Raw genomic sequence first — 9,755 nt, 5'->3', positions numbered from 1 at the left:
TACCAGGAACAGATTTCCAAGGAAACAAGCCTGCCTGGTAACATTCCTAGGACCAAAGCACCAAGCATTGCACAACGCAATGCTGAAACAATAAAGGTTTGTGTGGGATGAAAATCTCCCAAATTTGAAGGTTTTAAATTCTTTGGGAAACAAAGAAGAGAGACAAAAACCCCTCAGGATAAACCCCACTGCTTGGATGGCTGGGATGGGATTGCTCACAGGGCTCCTCAGCTGGACCAGGCACAAGGTACAGAAGATACAAACTGAGGTACCTAAATTCTTCCCACAGGAAGTTTAATATGCAAGAATTACACAAAAATCCTTGCTCTTTATGTAATGCCACTTGATGCTTTTAGTTGATGTAAATACCTTTTAAGTAAAGGAAAAGAAAATACCAAATAAACTATCAAGTTTTACGTTTGTAGAACAAAATTAACATGGAAAATGAACAGAGTAAAACTTTCCTGAACATACCTGGATGACATTCAACAATTTTGTGTTTCCTATGTTCATTTGTCCTTCTTTTCCCACAGTTTTTCTGACCAATTTTTTCTAATCCCTGGCTAAAATTGGTCATCCTGTACAAGAACTTAAGAGCTATCATCACTAATGGCCTCAAGTTGTACCAGAGGAAGTTTAGGTTGGATATTAGGGAAAATTTCTTCATGGAAAGGGACATCAGGCACTGGAACAGGCTGCCCAGGGCAGTGGTGGAGTCACCACCCCTGGAAGGGTTCAGAAAACACATGGATGTGATACCTGAGGTTGAGTGGTGAACATGGTGGTGGTGGTGCTGCACTGCTGCTTGGATTTGATCTTAAAAGCTCTTTTCCAACCTAAATTCCATGATTCTGTGACTCAGGTGGCTTCCAGTTTGTCAGCATGACTTGAGAAGGTGACACAATCCAGCCCACCACCTGCAGAGCCACCTCACACAGCTGCTGGCCCACACCTGCACACATCACCTCCCCAGCCACTCGCTGCCTGAGCACACCTTTCTCCCCCAGTTTTCCCAAGAGCAACTTCATGGTGTGATGGGAAAGAGTGAAAACACACACAGGAACTCTTTTTTTCCCCTGCTCTCATATGGGAGGAAAAAGAAAGCACCATCAAGTCCCCAGGCAGTGTGCTCTGTCCAACTTCCTGACAGAGGCACAAGCAGAGCAATTCCAGCAGGTCCTGGATGCCACAAAATAAGGAAAAAATTGTACAAAAGAGGACTGAACAAAGCCTGTAGTGGTCTGAATGCTGTTTGCTCACCTAGCAGCAGATGAATGAGCCTGGACAGAATCTCATTTAAGGAATGAAAACAGGACACAGAGTAGACACCAATGTTCTATTTTTACAGGTAAGCAGAGAAAAGATGTAGCAATTTTGGCAAAATCCCATGGAAACAAAGACCCTAAGGAAATAGAGTCTCCCACTTCACAAACAAGATGTGGCTTTCCAGACTGAAAGTATTTCCTGATGGTGTCAACATCAAATCCCCAAGCTGGCTTGTCAGGAATGAAGATTTAAATCATCAAAGCTAACTGATCATTTAATATCTATCAAAGCACAAATTTCATTTCAAATTCTGGTTTTCATTTCCATCAATGCCAAAGTTCTGTAAGCTGGGCTCCAGAATGCAACAGCAGAAGACCCAGCAAAACCCACAGCAGTCTGTCTTTTCAAATCACACTGAATTCTTGAGACAGAGCTAAAAAAAATGGATTCACACAGAAAAGAGAAAATTTCCCTACTTGATGATTTGTTAGAACCAAAATATTGTAATATCCTCGTAAGAAAACAAAAATGCAGCCCCATTTCTTTAGGGCACTGGAGAAATGCTGCCCACAATTCCAAGAGGGAAGGAAAATCAATTATCTGAAAGTTAATTTATCTACTTTCCAATAATTTTGTATGTTTGAGCCTGCAACAATTTAAAAAAGAAAATCTCAATCTGGTTCTTCCTTTCCACGCTCAGCTTCAAGCCACACCTGCAGCTCAGAAGGAAGGAGGAGTCCAGACTCCATCCTACAGCTGGTTCCTCAGAGGGGACCCACATTAACCACCTGCATTTTTCAGTGCTCTGTCCACAAAATTCCAGCAAGAGACAGCAGCAGTGTACTCCCAGAGAGGAGTATTTCCAAGAGAACAAAACCCACAACATAAGCAGCACAAAAGAGAACAAATAAACAATTGTAGGACCATGTTACAAAAAAAAAAAGCTGAGCAAACTTTCTGAACACAATTCCAGCGATGTGAGCAGGAAGAAAACAAGGGCACGCTGTGCACCAGCACAATGCCAACCCAGAGCAAGGGCTTCAGCTCCAGCAATTTGTATTCACAGCACCAAGTTTTGGGGGGTTTTGAGGAGATTGTTTCCCACATCTGTAAACTGAGGGTCTAGAGAAGCAGTGAGAAAATGGAGCAGCAAAAATATAAGGGAGGGTCCCAGCTGCTTCTGACAACCTTCATCCATTCCTTCCACACAGAACCTGACACTGCCACTTCACAGTCACTTCAGAGTCCAGGACAGAGGTTCAGAGGGGTGTTTCATCCAGGTCACAGCCATGGAAATCCTCAGCCTGCTGGCTCTTCATCCATCCTGTTTGCAAACAGACCTTCCCCTTCATTTCCTGCTGAAGGAAACACACCCAGACAGGACAGGACCTGTTAGTGCACAAAGGACAGGACTGGTACCACACACTCCCCTGAGCAAAATGAGAGGTTTGTGGTTATTCATATGGGCTTTTCTATCTGACAAGATGACACTCCAACAAGCCAAGCCACTTCCAAAAAAATTAAATATATTCATTCCCTGAATCCTAAATCAGAGCTGACTCAAAGACAGCCTGCCAAAGTTCAAGAAACAAGAGCTGTTTCCCTGAACAGAAATGTTTAGTGAAGCCTATTCAGCATTTTACTTTGCCAGTTCCACTACAGCTGTGCATTTCCCCACACATTTTCATCTTTTTCTTTTCAATAATCAAATGCTCTTTGCCAAAAGACACAACTGCCTGGCTGGCTTGATCAAACAGAGGTGTCACACATTTCAGCAGAAAACCAAGGGGAAAAACCCTTTCTGAGAGACAGTATTCCTGAAACAAAAAAAAAAAAGCTCACCACTGGCTGTTCCCAGTCCCTAAGCCCCATCTTGCCTCACCTGACATTGCAAAGAATCAGAAGGTTCTGGACAGCAGGAAGGGTGGAATTCTCATTCTGTCCTGTCACCAGGTGCCTGTCCAGCACCACATGGACAGCATCTGGGCTGCTGGCTGAACACAGGAGGAAAAACAGGGATTGCTCAGTGCCAGGATCACACCCCTGATAAACCCAACACAACACACAACTATTATGGCCAGACAGATTTGCTGGGTGCTGATCTATCACCCCAGCAGAGAGGGGCACTCAAGCCCCTCATCCTGAAAAAAATTCCCTAGGAAATCCTTTTCTGAAAGGACAGGACTGGGTCCTTGATTCAGTTAACAGCAGGTGGGTAAAGTACACATATCAGAGACTTTTCATAATGAAAAACTCAAAGCATGTATTTGAAAACTACAATTACCTCACAATACAACACAAACTCATCTTATGCCAGACATGAGCTGTGATCACCAGGCTACAAAAATTAAATACTCATTTTCTGGCCAATTACAACACCCCAGTGTGCTCAGATCTACCAGCAACTGCTCAGCACCCTAAACAGAACTTTTAAATTTCCTCATTCCAGACAGACTCCCAGACTGGTTTGGGTTGGAAGAGATCCTAAAGCTCATCCAGTCCCATCCCCCTGCCACAGGCAGGGACACCTGCCACTACCCAATGTTGCTCCAAGCCCTGTCCAAGCTGGCCTTGCAAATGAGCAGTGATGTATTGGTAAATGAGGGAATGGGAATTCCAGCTGAGAGATCCTGCCAGAGTCCTGCTCAGCTGGATACAACCAGTACACAAACACTCATTTCCCAAGGTAAACACAAAGTGCCCATCCCAGACACCAGGCATGACCCACCACTGAATGTAGCTCCAGAATCCTTCACAAAGTCCTCCACAATAATGGACAAACTGGCAAAATTCGGCTGCCTCACCAGCTCGTACACAGAGGGCTGAAATAGATCAAAAGGAAATTAGTTTGGCTGGCTTTTTTACAGAAAAAGCCAAGCAAAACCAGCACATATTTCCCTGAAATTTATATTTCTGTTCCCTGTACTATTGACCCAACCAAATGATCACAAGCAGCTTTGATGGAATTTGTGCAGGGAGCAAACTGGAAACTCTTAAGAGAGTTAAGTAAAGAGGAAATAACACCACCAAACAATTTCTCCAGGTGTGATTAACTTCAGGAGGGCACAGACCTGTCTGTCCGTGGCACACAAATATTTGGACACAGGTGCTGTGCCACCTGCAGAGTCCAAAACCAGTAATCCATGCTGGAATGGATATGGGAAACAGCTTACAGACAGAAAATTTAGGAGCACTTAGAATTTTAATTCACAAAAGGAAGGAATTTAATTTTATGGTTTCCACAGCAACCATAGCTAGGCCACAACATGATTTAAATTATTTCATCATGGACTGTAACAATCCACAGAGAGTCATAAATAATCCTTAACTCAAAGAGAAGCACATGAGAACACTAATAGCTTTTGTGAGTCATAAAATCCTTACTTCTTAACTTTCCATGTAAATTTTCCAGGCTAGAAAGCTGTACTAGGGCAATTTGCATCACTCTGACACTATAAAATGGGCTGTGAGGTCAGAGCACACAAAATAAAATATCAGCAGTAACTGGCTGCTTTAATTGCATGCCAGTTTGTACAAACAGCCTTTTTCCCTAAAACTTCTTCTAACTTTTTTTCTAAGACTCCCTCTACTTTTTAAAAAGAAAGAGTACTTTGAGAACTATAACTTATCCCCAGCATTCATTAAACAACCAAAGATTTTTTTATAAGTCCTCAACAGCAAATGCAAAGAGCTGCAGCAGGAATTTCCAGCTCCTTTTTCTTTTTTTGCTTCAGTTTAAAGTTTACTGAACAATCAGAGGGAAAGCATTCCCCATATGCCACTTCAGTGGGACAAACCCTTCATGCACCCAGTGCTGGGCCCCCTGTCAAAGACAGCTCTGCACGTCTTGCACAAGCCAAGGGCACCAAACTGATAATTTATATTTACAGGAAGTTCAAAACCACCAGAAACCACACAGCAAAAAAAGCCCCCAAACAGCAAAAACAAGGTAAAAGCTTGGCTTACCCCTGTCAGGCTGTATCCCTGGAAAACCCAGGATTTATCCTCATTGGTGGCACAACATAAAGCTGCCACTCCCTGTCCCACAGCACAGATAGGCTCTAGAAAAGAATTAAAGCACATTTTGAGCATCTCCAAATACCTGAAACACAAGTGAGTGTGGTGAGCCTCATGCTGCCCTCCTGCAATGAAGTTATACTGCACTGATAATGCTCCTTTAGGCTGTAGGGGCTCTCCTGCACACTGCAGCAGCAATTATTGCCTAGCATAAGAACTGCTACAATTATTACAGTATTACAATTATTTTATTATTATTACAGTAAGAGGAAGAACAAGAATTGCAGATTTTAACTCCAAGTCCAGAGACAGCTCCACAAATGCTCAAATGTGGAGCACACCCCAAGTCTTGATTAACTGCAGCCTTAATGATGATCCTGGGACATTCCTCACTTGGCTCTGAGCCTTGAATGCTGCTGATTTGGACAGAGCCATTTCTGTACCACTGCAAGGCAGCAAATCCTTCTTCTGAGACAAGACCTGAAAAGCTACTGGCATTGCTCCTTAAGATACTTTAAGACCTCAGACCTCTTTTTCCTTTTCAAGTCTCCCTTTTTCTTATTTAACAGACATTAGGACACTATTTTTTTTTTCCTTTTAGGACTCCCTTTTACCTTTTTAAGACATTTTAGGACACTTTTTTTTTTTAAGTCTCCTTTTCCTTTTTTAAAGGCCCATTAAGCCATTTGTTTTCCCCCTTGACATCTCCTTTTTCCTTCCCCGTTTGGAATGCTCTTTAGCCATGCAAACACTCTGAAGTCTCTGGAAGGCAGCCATCCTGCAGAGGCAGCACAGGAGCCCTGTTTCATTCACCCAATCCCCAAGGATGTTCACCTACTGCTCTCAGTGCTGAAGTGCTGCAGGATCTTGGCCAGGTACCCACTGTTGGCCAGGTCAGTCACAGCCCCGGGGCAGTTTGGGATCAGCAGGGCGTGGTACCGAGCCCCTGGGTGGGAGGAAAGCAGGAACTGATTGTAGGACAGGTAAAAATCCCAAAAAGCCTGATTATAAATCCACTGCACGTTTGGAAAAAAAGGACAAACCCACATAAATCAGTTAAAAACTACCTAAAGAAACTAATAAAGCTACACAGAGGAGAGAAAAAGGTCCTTCTTAGGACAAGGGACACACATTTTTAATGAGCCAGGCAAAACTTACAACTGTTCTGTCTGCTGGCTCCTACTCCAGCAAAATAATTATTTTTAACAGGTAACAATGTGTTGTGTGCTTGTGTACACACAGACATTATTTGTATATATTACATATACATTAAAAGAGAATGACCATTCCAAAATAAATAAGAAAATTGCAAAGCAGTTGCTTGGACTTCCTCTTAAATAAAAAGTAAACCAACAACTGCAGCTATTGAAACACAACTTTCCTGCCTCTTCTGTGTCATTCTTCCCTAAAAATCCTGGCCCTAAGCATGCCCTGTCTCCCAGACAGGGCCGTGGGGACACCCTTACCATCAATGGACTCCAGCTTGGCGGGGCTGGCGTAGGATTTCATGCGGAAGTCCTGGATCCAGCGCGTGTTGCTCTCGTTCACATCCACAAAGTCAATGGGCTTCCCCTGGGGACAACGTGGTGACACACCCCGGTCAGCATCACTGCACAAGCATCCAGGACACTTCTCAAGGATGGCCACGTGGGAGTTTGAGATGCTTTCAGCTCCCAAAAAACTTGAAGTTTTCCGTTTTTCCCACTGAATTAGTGCTAATAGTTTTCCCTCCACTCTGTGTGGAAACAGATACTGGACAGAGAAGTGCAAACCCACGCTACAGAAAGGCTGCAGTCACTTTGGTATTAAAAATCCAGAATTAAACCAGTCCCTTAATATCTACAGCAAATAAAACACCTCTCAATAAATTTATATTATATTAATTATCTTATTTTTTTCATTACAACTGAGATATCAATTTGTTTCAGGCTGAAATCACAGCATTTGTCCATTTTCACTCACCCCAGGTGTTGCCACTTGCAGGTTAAAGGCAGAGCTGGCCAGAGTAAAGCAGTGAAGGAATGACTGGGCTGAAACACCTGGAAAACAGATTCCAACACCTTAGGGAAACAACAGTGATAGTTTAATGCAGGCCACACTTTATCCAGTGTGAAAAACGCCAATCACTTGTTTTTAAAATTTTAAAAGTTTAATAAAATGGCTATAAAAATAGTAATACAATTAGAGTAATAATTTGGGCAATTTGAATTAGGACAATATGAGACAACAGAAACAGAGTTATGGACGTCTGGGTACCTTTTTCTGGGCAGCACAGCCCGAAAAAGGACACCCATTAACAGAGAATTAACCCTTAAAAGCAATAACCTGTTGCATATTCATACACTTCATACATGATGCATAAATTCCATTCAAACAAAGGATTTGATCTGGTCATCGTCTACTTCTTCCTCCTAATCCTAAGGCACCTTCGATCTTTAGCTAGGCAGGAAGAATTCAGTTTCTTCTGATAAGAGAACAATAAATTCCTCTTCTCTGAAAGATTTAGGTGTTCTGTGGCTGCTATCTGGTGCGAGTGCCTCACTCCTTTCTTTAAAAAAATATCCCACTTACATAGTTCTTATTTTAACTACCAAAGTTACCTTTTAACTACAAGACTACATTTATCATATTATTAAAATGTTAATACAGCATTACTAATCAATACAACAAAATACATATAGTAAATATCTACGTAGAGCCATACAATATGCACTTTTCACATCCAGCAAAGTACACAAGCTTGGGTGTTTGCTCATCTTGAAAGCTCTAAATAAATTCAGATTATTATTTCGTTAGGATTTAATGATTTTAAGACATCAGAAATGTGCAGCCTTCATTACAGGTGAGCTGTGTGCTGAGGAACAGAATCCTGGAATGATTTGGGTTGAGAGGGACCCTAAAGTCTCGTACCAACCCCTTGCCATGGGCAGGGAGCAGGGACACCTTCCACTGACCCAGGTTGCTCTAAGCCCTATCCAAACTGGCCTCGAACACTTCCAGGGATGGGGCAAGCCACAGCTTCCCCGGGCAATCCGCACCAGGGCCTCAGCACCCCCACAGGTAAAAGATTCTTTCCCCAAACACCCAATCTGAGCCAACCCTCCTTCCCCTCAAAACCACTAAAGCCGCACGCAGAGGAGCCGAGCAGCACAGCTGCACACGGCGGCCACACCTGCAGCGCAAGATGGGCACGAACGGAAAAGCGGCACAGCTGGGCAGGGAGGGCACACGTGCGGCTGCACAGCCCGGCTCCGGTGTCACCCACACGGGGGACACACACGGGCAAGGGAGCCCGGCTGCAGTGTCACCCACACGGGCAAGGGAGCCCGGCTGCAGTGTCACCCACACGGGCAAGGGAGCCTGGCTGCAGTGACACGCACACGGCTGCACAGCCCGGCTGCAGTGACACCCACACGGCTGCACAGCCCGGCTGCAGTGTCACCCACAGGGGCAAGGGAGCCCGGCTGCAGTGACACCGACACGGGCAAGGGAGTCCGGCTGCAGTGACACCCACACGGGGGACACACACGGCTGCACAGTCCGGCTGCAGTGTCACCCACACGGGACACCCACACGGCTGCACAGCCCGGCTGCAGTGTCACCCACACGGCGAGGGCCGTGAGCCGGGCACACGCGGGACACGCCGCGACAGCCGCACCGGGGACAGCCCCGCCCCGCCATGCCCCGCCCGCCGCGGCGCTGGGAAGGGACGGGGAGAGCGGGACGCCCGCAGTGGCCGGAGCGGCGGCTCCCCGCGAACCGGCGGGGCTCCCCCCCGAGAGCGTCTCACCCGCGGTGGCGGCGCTGGCGACGATGAGGCAGGAGGGCTTGGCCAGCCGCTCCGACATGGCGGGGCCGGGGCCTGAGGGCAGCGGCGGAGCCTCGTGCGGCCGCGCGTGCGCGGTGCCGGGAGCGCGGAGGGGCGGGGAAAGCGCGCGAAATCCCGAGGGAGGCGGAAAAGCGCGGGAAGCGCTGAGGGGGTGCTGCCGCCGCCGGGAGCTTTGAAAGCCCTCGGGTGTCCCGAGAATCCCGTGGTGCCACGTCCCATCGGCAACTGTCACTGTTTCCTTAGTTCCCCACCTTCGTAAACCTCAGTGTTCCGTTTCTGCGTTTGCATCTCTCATCCCTGTGTGAATTTAATAGGTTTAGCCCTTGCTGGCTGCTGGTGTGTTGCAGACACAATGCAGTTATAAAATGAAAGGTGTAAAATAAAGACAGCGCAATCCTGCTATTGGCTTTATTTGTTTATTGGAAAGGGTTTAATTTCTAGCCTAGTTTCCTAAAGGAAATGTAGCTCATGCCACCTTGTCCGTCTCTTCAATCATCTGTCTGTCTCCTTTTCTCTCCAGAGCTGTGTTCCGAGTCCGTAGGCTGGTTAATCTGGATGTTCCTCACCGCTCCAGTTTAGATACCAGAAAATTATTTTTTTAAAAGGAAAAAAAAGCATCTCATTCAGTTTCACTGGGGAGTAC

At 45.6% G+C, this 9,755-nt stretch overlaps 1 protein-coding gene across 2 annotated transcripts; it reads right to left on the bottom strand.

The window, feature by feature from the left end:
- Positions 1-1,322: 1,322 nt before the first annotated feature.
- GATD1 (glutamine amidotransferase class 1 domain containing 1) lies at positions 1,323-9,184 on the bottom strand. 2 transcript variants are annotated; one of them, XM_066552921.1, is made up of 8 exons: positions 9,074-9,184; positions 7,246-7,322; positions 6,750-6,855; positions 6,122-6,229; positions 5,233-5,327; positions 3,995-4,088; positions 3,149-3,260; positions 1,323-2,624 (listed from the first exon to the last, which is right to left on the bottom strand). In XM_066552921.1, exons 1-8 carry the CDS (start codon positions 9,129-9,131, stop codon positions 2,615-2,617), a joined length of 660 nt encoding a protein of 219 aa, XP_066409018.1. In that variant the 5' UTR covers positions 9,132-9,184; the 3' UTR covers positions 1,323-2,614. The 2 variants fall into 2 exon arrangements, with proteins under 2 accessions (XP_066409018.1, XP_066409019.1); XM_066552922.1 differs by having other exon boundaries at positions 1,323-2,621.
- Positions 9,185-9,755: the final 571 nt, after the last annotated feature.

The sequence above is a fragment of the Molothrus aeneus genome, chromosome 6, assembly GCF_037042795.1.
Source record: "Molothrus aeneus isolate 106 chromosome 6, BPBGC_Maene_1.0, whole genome shotgun sequence".
Classification (NCBI taxonomy): domain Eukaryota; kingdom Metazoa; phylum Chordata; class Aves; order Passeriformes; family Icteridae; genus Molothrus; species Molothrus aeneus.
The sequence above is the reverse complement of the archived record's forward strand: the minus strand, read 5'-3'. Positions and strand labels throughout refer to the sequence as shown.